This window comes from Parasteatoda tepidariorum, chromosome 6, assembly GCF_043381705.1.
Source record: "Parasteatoda tepidariorum isolate YZ-2023 chromosome 6, CAS_Ptep_4.0, whole genome shotgun sequence".
Taxonomy (NCBI): Eukaryota; Metazoa; Arthropoda; class Arachnida; order Araneae; family Theridiidae; genus Parasteatoda; species Parasteatoda tepidariorum.
In genome coordinates, this window is record NC_092209.1 from 88,148,491 (window position 1) to 88,163,371 (window position 14,881).

General features: G+C 29.8%; 1 protein-coding gene across 2 annotated transcripts in view; it reads left to right on the forward strand.

Annotated features, from left to right (window-relative positions):
- Positions 1-7,846, forward strand: part of LOC107439561 (ATP-dependent DNA helicase Q1) — a 63,761-nt gene extending 55,915 nt beyond the window's left edge. For both annotated transcript variants that reach the window (XM_043053478.2, XM_043053479.2), the window contains exons 22-24: positions 954-1,272; positions 3,619-3,826; positions 6,412-7,846. In XM_043053478.2, the coding sequence (XP_042909412.1) occupies positions 954-1,272; positions 3,619-3,826; positions 6,412-6,559 (675 nt within the window). In that variant the 3' untranslated portion in view covers positions 6,560-7,846. The remainder of the gene's footprint in view (positions 1-953; positions 1,273-3,618; positions 3,827-6,411) is intronic.
- Positions 7,847-14,881: the final 7,035 nt, after the last annotated feature.

Consider the following 14,881-nt stretch of genomic DNA (forward strand, 5'->3'; position numbering starts at 1 on the left):
TGAAGTGGGCGTTACTGTCGAGATAGGCGTGTTCATATCAAAGTGGGAGTTTCTGTCAAGGTATGTATGATATACATGCAAGGTATACATCACGTTCGAAGGTCACCAGTGGGGGAATAGTAGTTATCAACCTTCATCTATGAAAAGGTACGCCACCATAGAATCGAGTTCTTATATACTAGTGAATTGGAATTGTATTTTTGCAGTGGTAAATGAACTACATTCCCTTGTCCTAAATGAGATATTTTTTTCTTTTATCATGTTGATTTTCGCCAAATACTATGCAAAAAGCTTGGTTTTTGCATCGTTCTATTCAACATTTTTACTATCCATTTGGGCTTATTGTCAGTTAGTAGTGTATAAAAGCGCTGATCATTTTTTACATTTCGTAAATCATCTCGTAAAAAAATGTAATTAAAAATTGTAAAATCCGTGAAAGGAAACAAAACCATTTTTCCCCCCAAATAAGAACTTTAAAAAACACCATGAGCATTTCTATCCCTATGATGCGTGAAAAAGGCATCTTTTGAATATAACTGTGGAGGCAAAAAATATTTAAAATATTTCTGCAGAAAAGAAATTTTTTTCAATATTCTTTATTTTTTCATTCTTCTCAAATAAACGATAATTTATTTCCCCTCCGATGCGCAAAAAGGCATATTTTAATTATAATTTTAGAGAGAAAAAAAATTCCCGTAAAATTTTTGCAGAAGGGAAAACCAAAATTTTTTACTTTCTAAGGAAAATTCTTTCTGCAAGAACTCCGTAACTTTCTGCGACAATGTTGCTGCGATTCTGCCACAGGGTTTTTTATGACTATAAAAAAAATGCGAAGATGATAGGAAAAATAATGAAATGAGGAATGTGTTTACGGAACTCAATAAAAAGTAGTGTTTCAATAAATAATAAGATTCAAAGTTACATTTTAATGGACTTATTATTTACTGTTTTAGATTGTTATGCCTTTCCTGAAAGGAACCAAACATAAAAACCCTACAGTTGCTGCTGCAATTCCTGTTGAGGACAAGGAAATCCTACAACTGATTGAGTCCTGCTACAATGAACTGATTGAAGTGAGCAAGGCAATCGCATCTGAAAGAAACCTACATTACACCAATGTCGTTAACGTGGAGGCATTGAGGAAAATGTCGAGAGAAATGCCCATGACGGAGGAGGACATGCTGCTCATCCCACACATTACACGTGCTGTTTATGAGAAATACGGGAAAAGATTTCTTGAAGTCACAACCAGATATGCTGCTGAAAGATGTGGTATGCTTTTTTCTTTCTATATCAGGGCTGCCACAGGCAACTTTTTTTGCTTGGAAAGGCTAAAAAAGCAACTATTTTCAGGAAAAGGAGACTATTAGGAGACTTTTCTGTACTCCTAGCGATGTTTTTTTTAGCATAAATTGGGTTCAAAATCTACGACCCACGATAGCTTTTGAACACACTGATTTTTTTTTTCTTAAAAAATAAAAAATTTTGAAAATTTTGAATTTCAAATTTGCGTCTTCACTTTTTAATTCGTTCAATCTGCAGATTCCTTTGTAAGTCTATTTCGTTTCTCGGTCGCCTTTTCAGTGGATGTTGTTTCAAAATTAGCATGATTTTTGAAGAAGAACAAATAATAATATTACGATATTACAACGCGTAAATTTCGAATTTGCGTATTCAATTTTGACAATATATATGTGTATATATATATGTTTATATTTCCTAGACAAATTATTGACAAAAGGGAAAATTGTGCTAGAGCATTAACGTTTATATAAAAATTATCACATTTGCCACCAACTTGACTAAATGGATCATGGTATGTGACAATTAAGTCATTAACAACATTTTAGTAATATTTTTTATGAATTTTTGTTCTTATTTAGGCAACTATTTTCATGCTTTAAGCTACTAAAAGCAACTATTTCGTCCATTTTTTTCTCTGTGGCAACCCTGTTATTTTTATAACAGTTACAGTGGATTCTTCCTGCTACAAAGTCCAAGTGACTTCTTTATAAATAAATTTTTAACCAAAGTGTTAAATTACACCCTAAGTCTTTTCCATGTAGCAAAGTGTTTGTTGCCCTATGGCATATTTTTCAGAAGTTTGTCTTTTGAATTTTTGAAATATTTTAAACGTTTGTCTTTTTTTTTTTTTTTTTAATTTTTTAAACGAGATGTAATTTCTGTGCATCTGATTCCCCCTCGCTCAGATATGGAAATTAAAAAAATTGCAGTTGCTGTTCCGAAGGACCTGTTACTAATATGTAATACTAGTCTGTGCACTTTTTTGCAAGGTAGTTCTTCTATCACAATTAGAATTTTTATTTGTTTTTTTTTTTTTTTAAATTGATAAATTTAATTTAAATTAAAAATTACAAAACATAGAATGTGTTATGTCATAATTATGAGGAAATATTTAATTTGCGACGAAAACATAAACCGAAACAAAAAACTGAAAACAAAATTTTAGAAAAAGAGAAACAGCATGCCCTTTTTTCTCAATATTTGCAGGTCATGGGAACTACTGGTAATTCCTTTTTGGTGGTCTGATTTGAATTTTCATGATTTCAGAGCAACGGGTCTTAACCATTAATTTTAAGCTCTGCTCGCATGTACTTGTTTCTGGATTATTCGTTTCAGTGATAATTAGTGAATTCAATAATGAGGCCGATTCAATCACTCTTTTCAAAATATCATTCTTCATTCTACATGTACTAGAAGCTCACATTTAAATTATCAAAATTTAATCTAACAACGTTAGCGCTGTCGTCATACTAATACCACTCTGCAATGGATTCTCCTTCATCCTCACCTGCTGAGTCCTTTATTCTCCCCCTTCCAAAAAATTATTTAAATTTTGAATTTTAAAAAGATTTTACAATAAAATAGATAATTCAGTATTTGCTTTAATCAGCAATCACGCATCATACCAAAATTTGTTATCTCCTAATCCAAAATTGGAGGTCAACTTATATACCAGGATGTATGGTATATATCAATAATTAGTAAAAATAAATTAAGAGTAACTCATGCTGCATAGCGTTACTTAAAAAGTGCCCTTAAGCCTTTAAAAGCCCTTAAAGGTGCTTTTTTTCACGGGGTGTTCTTAAAAAGTGCTTAATTTTCCCTTTCCGAAAATGAGATTTTTTTTCTTTATCAAGTCGATTTTCGCTGCTTATTATGCAAAAGTGTGATTTTTCTGTTCTGTTCAACGTTTTCATAATTGATGCAACCACAATCCATTTTCGCTTGCCGTCAGGCTGTAACGTATGATAGTGCCAATCATGTTACATGTTTGATTAAATACTAGAGAGTGACTACTGAGCTGCTTTCGGTGAGATTCTTACACTCTCATGGGCAACTCTGCCGCATTTTACTAAATATTCTCAATTCCAGGGTTCATTTTCCACCCTCTACAATCAAACAGAAAAATCTCTCCATCTTTTTATGGTGGCTAATATAATCAAGAAAAGAGTTCTTTGTCAGAAACTAGTTATTTTATCATGATCATGTAAAGCCGTCATTTCGTTAATGTATATAGTGCTTTAAAATATTTTTTTAAGTGCTTATAAAGTACTTTACAGGTGCCTGTTTACTAATTTAAGGTTTTGTTTTCAGTAATTGATGCAGAAAAGGCAGATAAAGATATGATGTCTGCTATGACTGAGGATATCGATAATTGGTCAGACGCAGAGCCACCACCTCAAGGATTTAAAAAAAGAGGACAAAAACGGAAGCAATCTGCAAAAGCCACTCAAAATAAAAAACAGAAAAGTTATTTCCGGAAGAAAAAATATGCTAAAGGAAAGGCTAAAAATCATTTTAGGTACTTAATAATGTTTTATTTATTAATGTTTAAATTGTGGGGGGAGAAGGTAAGATTACACCAAATTGATATACACCATTCAAGAATTTTTTTTTTTTTTCCTTTTACTTTAAATTTTTATTTTACCATACTTTTAGGTGAGATAAAAAGGTTCATGGATGAATGTTTTATTAAAAATGAAAACTCTATTAATGTTTAAATAGTGCACTACCTCCACAATACATACTATGACTATTTTTTTTTAGAAAAAAGAAACAATTTAGAACAAAACTATGAAAGAAAAATGGGGCCTCTGAGCTCAGTCAGTTTTTGGTTTAACCCCTGACTACAGAAAGGCTGCAGCATGGCAGTGTATTCGCTTATCAAGTACTGATTGTATCTTTAAAATCTGTTTGGTTTTTATTGAAATTCTTACATTTTTATGTAATTTGTTTAGTTAAAAAACAATTTTAATTTTAGCTGCTTATAGCGCTTCTCCATTTTGACTTGTTTTACTTAAATTCTGGTCTTCATTTTTGTTTAATTCAATATTAGATTAAAAAAGTAAGTGTTCTTTAGATATATAAAACGTGTTTTGCAGCAAATCAGCTTTTAGAACAATAGCTATGTACAAATTCAGAGTTCCTACACGGTTAGGAAAACCTGCAAAAGTCAGGATTTTTCTTACATATTCATAAAGTCAGGATTTTTTTTACATGTTCATAAAGTTAGGAAAATAAAAAAAACTACAGTTCATTCAAAGCTTGACAGGCAAAAATAAAGTTTCAAGGAAAAATTCTGTAATTCAAAATATGTAATTTCCTCATAATAACATTCCTCTTTCCCTGGTAGAACCTGTCCTGTTAGCAATTTTTTATCCAATGATAAGGAATTTTTGATAGGGTTGCTAGGTTTATTGCTCTTTGTGTGAATAACTGGTTTACAGACAATAGCAGCTGAAACAACAGCAGAAAAATCAAAAAAGGAATTTTTACTGTTTTGTGATGCTGCCAAAAAAAAGATGAGCAAAAGAGTTTCTTAGAGTTTAATCCACAGCAAAAGAGGTTAGATCATTTTTCTCGAAATATTTGCACGGAGAAAAAAAATTTGAAAATTTGTGGGAGGTTATAAAAATTGTTCTTATCCTCCCTCATGGTAACGCAATAGTCGAAGGGGGGTTTTCAATCAATAAAAGCTAATTGGTTGAAAACCTCAATGAAGACTCTATTATTTCACAAAGGCGTGTGTATGATTATGTTTCATTTATAAATGGAATAAAAAATATAGACATTAATGAAAAAATGCTAGATGCTGTAAAAGGATCTAGAACAAGATGGAGACATGCATTAGAAGCCAAAAAAAAAAAAAAACGAAGAGAATAAAAAAGCTGAAATTTCTAGAAAACGAATAAAAGAAAAGATAGAGGATTTGAAATTAAGAAAATCTAAATTGACGAAAACTGCTGCAACAGAACTGGATGTTCTTGATTCAGAAATTGTCAAACAACAAAATATGTTGAGAAATATTATATAACATAGGAGCCCCTGAGTTTCTCCGGAAGCTTACAGTATTACAGAAATAAATTTAAAAATACTGAAAAAAAAAAGATATTTATGATTTTATTTTTCTCACAAGTTGCATAATTTTTCTATATGAATTTTTATTTGTATATAATTAACTTTTCTTGACTTTTTTCCCCTTTATATTTCAATATTATCTTTTAAAAGAAAAGTCAGTTTTAAGTGAAATTGTGATTTTTAAAAATTAATATTTTAATGTAACAAATGTTCTAGTATGTTTTAAGAGTAAATATTATTTGAGGATACTGATACATATCTCGCAGATTTGATTAACCCTTTATATCCTGACGACACTCATGCATTTGGTTCCACTTAACATTAAATAAAATAATATTTCCATAATCCAACAGATTTTCTTGATCTTTTTATTTAAATAGTTTTCGTATCTAACTACAAAAACACACTAAAAGTTTAATCTAATCATGATAATTAAAAATATGTTTCACAAGTTTTCTGAAAATATAATTTGGGATATAAAGTGCTATTACGCAATTCCACTTTAATATATAAGTGTTTATCCTATTCAATCTATGATACTTATGACTAAGTAGCATATTATTACTAATTGAAACTGCAATGTTAAAAGTTTTGTTGGAGTGGGAAACGGCGGGTCAGGAATTTTATTGTAAAAGGTCAGGAAAAACCTGCAAAAGTCAGGATATTGTTTTCTCAAAATAGTGTAGGAACCGTGAAATTGCATTGCAACAATTTAATTTGTTCATAACCAAATTATAAAATATTTTTCTTATTTTTTATAAATTAATATTTTTAAAAACAATTGCTCCAATAGAATGTTCTTGTTTTCCAACTTTCAAATGAATTATTAAATAAAAATTATGAAGTTTTATAATTAGTTAACAATTTTTTATTATAATATTTTATAACTTTTTTTATGTAAGTTTCTGTTTAAGTTATAATTTTTTCATAAAATGCATTAATGGGCAATATGAAATTATTTAAAACTCATTCTGTATTAAAAAATATTTTTAAGTTGTTAAATTATGTATAAAATATTTTCTCTTACAGTGCAAGTCAGCAAAATAAATATAAGGCTGCAAAAACAAAAAGTGGTCCTAGCACATCAAGAGCCCCTGGTATTCTCCCTATGCCTAAAACAACTGGAAAGGTTGTTTCGCGTTCATTCCTGTCTGTGCCTAAAGTGACGTACATGTAATCTAGTCTATACATGGTGTAAACATACATAGTGTAAATTGTTAAGAGCATAGTGTAAACTGTTACATAGTTTGTATACATAGTGTAATATTATATAGTGTAAATTGTTAAGACTGACAGTCTGATAGTTAAATGAACTGGTACTGATAATTAAATAAATTTTTACTGTGAATATTTTAGGATCACTGGAAAATGTGTTACAGGGTTGCCATTCCAGGGAAAATACAGGGCATTCAAAAATCATCTAAAGTAACAGGGAATTTTGAATTTTTCATTACGAACTGGAAAAAAAACAGGGAATTTTTGTCTTTCAAATGCCGACCTCTCGAAGCATATTCTGTTGGATATATAAAGATGATAGTAGTTCAGCTATATTAATTTTTTTTATTTATTACAGCATTATTTCTTTTATATTGAGCTGTCCCTTATTTCTTTAACAGAGTTACCATTCCACAGGGAAAACCTGAAAATTACAGGGAATTTAAAAATTACCAAAAATAACAGGGAATTTTTTTTCTTATTTTTGTCTATTAAAAAATGGTGACCACTCAAATCGTAATCTATGGGATATTTAACCATGATATTTCAGCTATTTTTCCAGCAATTAAAACTAATAAATATAGTTAACCCAATATAGCTCACCAAGAGCACAGTAACTGTTGTTTCCTCTTAATATATTGGGTATAATATGTACAGGGAAAACACAGGGAATTTTTTTTTCTTTCCAGATTAGAGTGACAAACCTGTAAAAAGACCAGTGAAAATATGTACAGACAGACTAGTGATAATTATAGGGGACCAATGACTAAATTTTCTGAATTTGTTCCCCCTTGGATAGATTTTATTAGGTTAGATATATCAATGAGAGACTTTAAAGCTGATGAAGATAAGGAAATTAATGAGTATTAGCTACCATTGAGATATTGATTGTTTCATTGAATGTTGAATTATTTCTCTTACAGGAAGAACTCGATGCATTTTACTATCTTTTAACAAATTGCCTTATTTGAATAACCAGGGGTCTGTCGAGGTTTTTATGAGAGATACCTATTTTGTGAATATTAAAAATTATATTTAAAAAAAAATCAACACAAAAATATAATACACATAAAGTAAGAAGATATTTTCAAAAATTGTCACTACAAATAAAAATCATTTATGACTGGTGAATTTGGTTTATATTTTTCCCCATATATTCAAAAATAATTTTGATATCGTGAAATTTTGGGCTTAAAATTGTATCTAAATTTAAAAATCATTGTCCGTTGTTAAATTTCAACTTGAATTTTTTTTAAAAAAAAAACATGCATTTAATAGTATTTGCACTAAAAGTGGTTTTCATTATGAGAACGTTTACCTTATGAATCTTATGGAAAAAAGTTTACAGAGAAAAAAAAGTTTCAGAAAAAATTAAAAGTCTGTTAGAATAAATTTAGAAGAATGTTAGAATGTTTTAGAATAATATTCGAATTTCACCTTCCTGTAAACTTGACAGAGGGAGTGCCTCATCACTTAATTTTTAAAAAAGCTCGCTATAATATGGCAAAAGCTCATGTTACCTATTTGTGTATGCTTAATTAACTCGCAATGTATCGTTTGTTATGGGGTTACAAAAACAAAATTTTAAAAGGCTGGGAGAAGAATCTTAGAATTTGCTTTTTTAAAAGCATTTTGTGAATCTACCGTTTTTTCTAAAGTTGAATTTGTGAAACTACCGCTAAACGGTAGTAAATTTGTCCTGGCCAGGCTCTTGATAACTGTAACACAGAGATGATTGTGCTCCGGAAAAAATCCAGATTTTTCGATAAACGCGATCCGGAAATTTCCGGGAATCCCAGGTCAAAGGTTACAAGAAATTATTGATCACATTTAGGTATATAAAAAAATTTATGTCTTATTTAGAAATATTAGAACTCGAATTTATACTTGGCATCTCTCTCATTTGTAAATATTTTTTTCTGGTAGAATAATAAATGGGATTAGAGGTAAAAGTAAACTTATGCAGAATTATTCATTTAAATTATGCTGCATATAATTTATTTAGAATGTCATATTTTGAAAATATCGGATTTAAATTTATAAAGACATTAATTTTTTTAAATACATAATTAATGATTTTATTGGAGAAATTTTCAGGATTTTTGAGTTGGGCTCACAATCACCCCTGGTCACAGAGAGAACACAAAAACTAATGACAAGATAGTACTTTTTCTTCAAATTTATACTATTAATTATGTACAGTCTTTATACATTGTAACTTCCTCAGATAAATAATTTTTTTAAATATTACAATTTAAAAACAGAAGTATGTACAAGGATTTAAAAATATAAGACATATATTTATTTTTAAATTGTAACATTTAAAAAAAAATTTCGATTCAAAAACAGAAATATGTTTTCGATTTTTAAATATAAATCATAACATTTAGAAATAGAAAAACCTGCTTTTCTTTCATAAATGACACTCTTTAATTTGGAATTGGGAGTTTGGTGTATTTTTTTTGCAGACCAATTTGAATCGCTACTTTACTTTCTCGATGCTTCTATTTTGTTATTACACCTGGCTTATGTATGTAGGTTAAAAAAGCATTTTTGGCAAATGAATTAATAATACATATTAAATTTAGAAGAGAATAATAATCATATTCATTCTTTATATTCAAAAATTTTATATTTTTGATAGCTTGTAAGAGATATTATTTTATGTATTTATACACATTTAGTTTGTAAAAACATTTTGTACATACAAATATCTGATTACCCCTGTGACATAATGTAATTTTTATTATTTTAATCATGTTTTGTATAAAGAATAAATGTTTAATAAGTTAAGATAATGTATTGATTTCTGTGTTTATATTATAAAAAAGAGACTGATTAAATTGCATGAAAACTACAGTCTCTGACCAAATTATTAGGTGCACTGTAAGATTCTATGTCAAATCTTAATTATCAGGTGATGCAGCTTTATTGTTTTTGCGCGGTTTGCACTTGTTTACATTCGTGTATCTATTGGATAAGTTAGACGATATATGACATAAATTCGACAATTGGATAAATTAAGCGATATATTATATAAATATAAAATATTTATTATATCCAGTATTATATAAGTATATTATAATAATTAGACCAAATTATTAGAGGAACTGTAGTTTTTTAACAATTACATGTTTTGCACGAGTTTATATAAACTAAACTCAGTGGCGCGACAGCCCATAGAGGGCCAAGACCTACTGTGCCCATCTCAGTTTTCTTGATCTTGGGCTCTAGGGTGCAGGAGCAGATGTTCCGGTCAGGTGGTCAGCCGAGCACGAAACCCCCAGTGTTTATTTCCCAAGCTTGCTTGGTACTCATTTTTCATTGCTTGGCACTCATTTCACAAAAGTATTCCATACAAGTTTATATACAATGCTTTTATATTTAAAGATACGAGAGAGCTTCTGGACGAGCAGGCTGAGGTGTTTTCTCCAGATTTTTCCAACTCAAAAAGCCACTCAGTTCAAACTCTGACAATTTTGATGGGAATATGTTCGCAATATACCCGGCTCTCCAAAAGACATTAAAAAGACCTGAAAATAGATTTGTCCTCCTCATCGACTGCCAGGCCGCAATTCACACTGTTTCAAAATATGTTCTACTCCCTACAGCCATTGAATTCAATTGTAAAAACATTATTAATGCTCTTCTGTATGGTGGAAAGGAGATAACTTTCCAATGGATCCCCAGCCATTGTGGCTTATGGGGTAATGAAAAGGCTGATAACCTTGCCAAAGAGGCATCTCTATTGGAGCCCCCCGTGACGCCCACAAATTTGAGAAATGCTAAACAAATTGTGAAACTAAAGCTTCAAAGTCTCAGGGTTTCTTCCAACACAGAGCAAGTTTCTGGAAAACCTTGGGAGAGCCTTCTGGCATCCTGTAGTTTGAAAAATCTCCCTAGAGCTATCGGTGTTTCATCTTTCCGATTGTTGACGGGGCACGATTACTTACAGGCACACTTGCACCATGTTGGTCTTTCTGACTCTCCTAACTGTACTCTATGTACAAATAGGCACCATGTGAATGGGGGGCATCTATGGAACTACTATGCCTTCCAGGAGGCTCGTAATTCTTCTAGTTTCAAGACACTCTCCGTCCTTGAAGATATTTCTTTGTTATATTGGACTGCGAGACTTCTCATGCTCGAAACAGCAAATGATGGAAGTAATTAAAAAAAATATTTAAATATGCATCTAATGGGTTTTTATTCAGGAGAATTTTTATATACTTATTTATTTTTAGCGTATTCCATTACAATATTAACCAATTAATACAGGAGCGTAAACAAGTGCAAACCGGTTTCATCCAAGTAAAAACAATACAACTCTATAGTATCACCTGATAATTATAATTTTACTTAAAATCTTATAGTGCGTCTAATAAGCCAGAGACTGTATTACCATGCGTCTAATAAGCCAGAGACTGTACCATAAACCAGGACAACTTTGCCATGTCAAGCAACTTAACCTGTTTCTCTTTATTATTATTTTTTTTAATTTGATTTTTGCTATCCTAACATAATTTTGCTATGGTTCTATAATGATTTTTTTTCAATTTTTTGCTATTGTTAAATATTATTTTATAATACTTAATATGCATATTTTTTCACTTCATTTCGTTACCTGAAATATACAGTAAAATCTAAGAGATCAGATGCTATGAAACATCCTGTATATGCTATTTAATTTCTGTATTATGTTCTCCCTTTGAAAAAAGAAATTGTAAATAGTTATGTAACATACTGAAAGTGTAATTTAACAAGCACTTTATATTATATATGCTACATGACTATGTTTTTTTTTATCACTTCATATTTTATCATATCACGCAGAGGTAGCCAAATTTTATGAATAGACTATTATTATTATGATTTGATAGTCTACATAACTAATGGGTCATTGATAATTACTGTGATAATTTGTTTAAAGCAAGTTTTTTTCCCTTTACTTCCAAGTGTTGTGTACTTTTTCTTCCTTGCAAAACGAAGAAAAGAAATTCGAATTTTATTTTTGTATTATAACCATTGTTGAACAGTCGACCCAATTTTTTGTTTTACGACTACTAATGTTCAACTATGTATCCTTGTAATTTTAAACCCAATCCAGAAGACAAAGAAACTCCTGCATCAGTACCCCCAGAGGTATTGATTTGTTATGGGAACATGGAGGACTTTGTGACTCGACAGATTTAGCGTGCATCAGTCACCATTTACTATACTTCGGCAGGCTGGGATCGAACCCACAACCTCTTGGACAATGCCCTACCGACCAGGCTATCCCGGCACATAAGAAATTCGAGTTGGCAAAATAAGTCTTAACTCTGAGGGTGTTGCTTTTAGGTAGAAGCACAATGATCTGTAGAGTGACAGCGATATATGATAGAGGGCCAACTACACTGTACTATCGTTACATGACATATCATATGGTTCGTCTTGCAGTGGACTGACCATAAATATATGGGTGCCATTAGAACACCAAAGTCAAGCATCACTGACTGTAGTCAGTAAGAGGGTGGGTGACCACTTTGATCAGCCTGCGTAGAGATCGAGGGTTCGCGGTATCGATCCTTTTCCAAACTAGACATAGCGCGCAGGTCATCAGGCTACCAAAGCTGGGGAGCCATCCCCCCTGCAGAAGAACAAAATTGCTCATGGCATGTCTTCGGATCATCCTCATGGAATTTTCCCAGACTTTTGCAGTAGTAGATGGGTCACTATGGGTACGGAAGTAACGTCATCACGAAAAGTCAGAGAGTGCTTTATTCTGCCCGCATACAAACCGGAATATGCTTATTTCTGCTCACCTACGAACCGAAAGTTTCTTATTTCTGCCCGCTTACAAACTGGCTTTTTTTTTGTCCTGTTTTAGCTTCGGTTTTTAATTTAGTTTCATTTTTTAAATAATATTTTCATTTACTACATTTTGAGGATGGCAACTCATATTAGCTTTGCTATTTGGGAGAAATCATATAATATGAAGTAATGATGTCATCTTTTATTACATAATAAATAAATGATATCCTGCACATGCTTTTACTCTAGTGGCGTCAACTAGTGATTAAAATATTTACTATTTTTTTCAAGGAAATTAGAAAATGTTTAAAAATTACATATAAATCAATAAATGTTGATATTTAATTCGGGGGTCGAACTCACTACCTCAGAACAAAAATGCTTTCACAGGATGCTAGTTTTTGGTTTCGCTAACCAGTATCCTGTGAATGCACAGAGATCAGAGGAAAACTTAAGGTTTTAATAAAATAAATTTAATCATTTTAAGAAATACTGTGTGTATTCTAATGGTTCGATCTATACTTAAATGTTAGAAACCGAATATATTAATAACTCTTCATTTTAGTTATTTTTTAACTTAAATATAGTTGATATAAATGACTAATTATTATTAACCTAATAAATCAATTAATTAATACATTTTAAATCAATTAATTCAATATCAAAATAAAAATTGTATTTATTAAGTATGTCTGCTGTGAATATTAAAAGTATTATAATTTTAAATCGATAAATATTATTTTATAAGATACGATATTTAAAAATTGTAAATTTTATTTTATCACCGTCGTTCAGATTTACGGCTATCAATGTAGTCTTGTAAATTTTGAACCCAGGAGACAAGGGAACTCCTAGATCTTGAGACAATACATGTCTTCGAAGAGGACTTTGTGAGTGCCCACTTTATATGAAGAGGAAAACCACATACGCTTAGTCCGACGACAAGTAGGGGACTTGGTTTCATTAAATCTTTCATAATTTTAAAAAATACTAACATAAATAGTTGACACGAGAATTCGTTTATTCGTGTGAGAATTCGTATAGTATAATGTCATCTGCTTTTAATGAAGGAAACTATTACGTAATGAATTAATCTATCTAATACGTAATTTATGATTTAATTAATCTATTATGCAATCCCGATAATGAGGAAAAAATGAATATGATATTAGCAATGAATGGTTATAGTTTAAAACTGGACAGATGCCTTTGGTTGCACCTAATTTTTAGTTTTGCTATTTTGCAAGAGCTCAAACAGTATTAGTATAGATATTTAAAAAATATAAATTTTATTCATTTTATATTTATTTTTAGGAAAAAAATTATCTAATTAAAAAACTGATATATAACAATATATCTACGGTGTTTATTCATTCATATTTTTAAATACATTAATAAACTTGTTTTATCTTTAAACTTATACTTTTATCAACTAATATAATTTAATTATTAAATTAAAATACTTATTTTTTAATCGCATGAAAAAATATTTGGATTATTTTTATTTTCTATTAGAAAATAAATAACGACATTTTATATTATATTATCAATTATATATTAAATTTCCTTAAAGTTAAAATGAATTTATTTTAAATTTAAGAAAGATATAATAGGAATTTTTGGCAGCCATAAACATTTCACTTTATTATTTGATATTATAATAATGCAAATAACTTATTTTACTTTCAAATCAGGAGTTAATTTAAAAGTATCTATAGTATTTCCATTTAAAAGTATCTATTTAAATGATACTGATTACAGAACATGGAAGGGTCACGATAGCCATTTCTCACAAAATTTTACGAAGATAATTTCTGTCGGGGACGTTTGGGGTTTATCCACGTTTTATCAATTAGTCATAATATGAAGTATAACATAGTGCTTCATACTTATTATAAAACATGGGAATACATATATTTCTCAGAAAATTCAATTCAATTACCAGCACATTTAGATGTAAATAAAAAATTGTATAGTAAAAAAAATTGTTAAGAAAAACCTATAATGTATGCTTGCAGAAGTGCTTGAGTGAGACTTTGAATAAAATGTGATTTATTTTATTAAAATATATTTTGTCTTTATTGATCATTTTCACAGGTGAAAAAGTTCATATTATCAAGAAAAAATTACACCCTTTAATACAAAAAGTTTCAGAAAAATATATAGCATTTTCTGAAAAACTAGAAATTTTTTTGCAGAAGCATAAATATTTTCTTAAAAGATAGAAATTTTTTATAGAGATAAAAATATTTTCTGAAATATTAGAAAGTTTCCCTCAATAAGAAAAATAATTTCTGAAAAAACTAGAAAATTTTGTTTAAAAAATTCGAAATATTTTTACAAAACTAGCAAATTTTTAACAAAAAGTAAAAATATTTTCTTAAAAGGGACATTTCTTTGTAAAAACATAAATATTTTCTGAAAAAATAAAAAATTTTGTTAAAAAGTTTGAAACAGTTTTTCATTGTGAATACTTAATACTGCTTTTTTG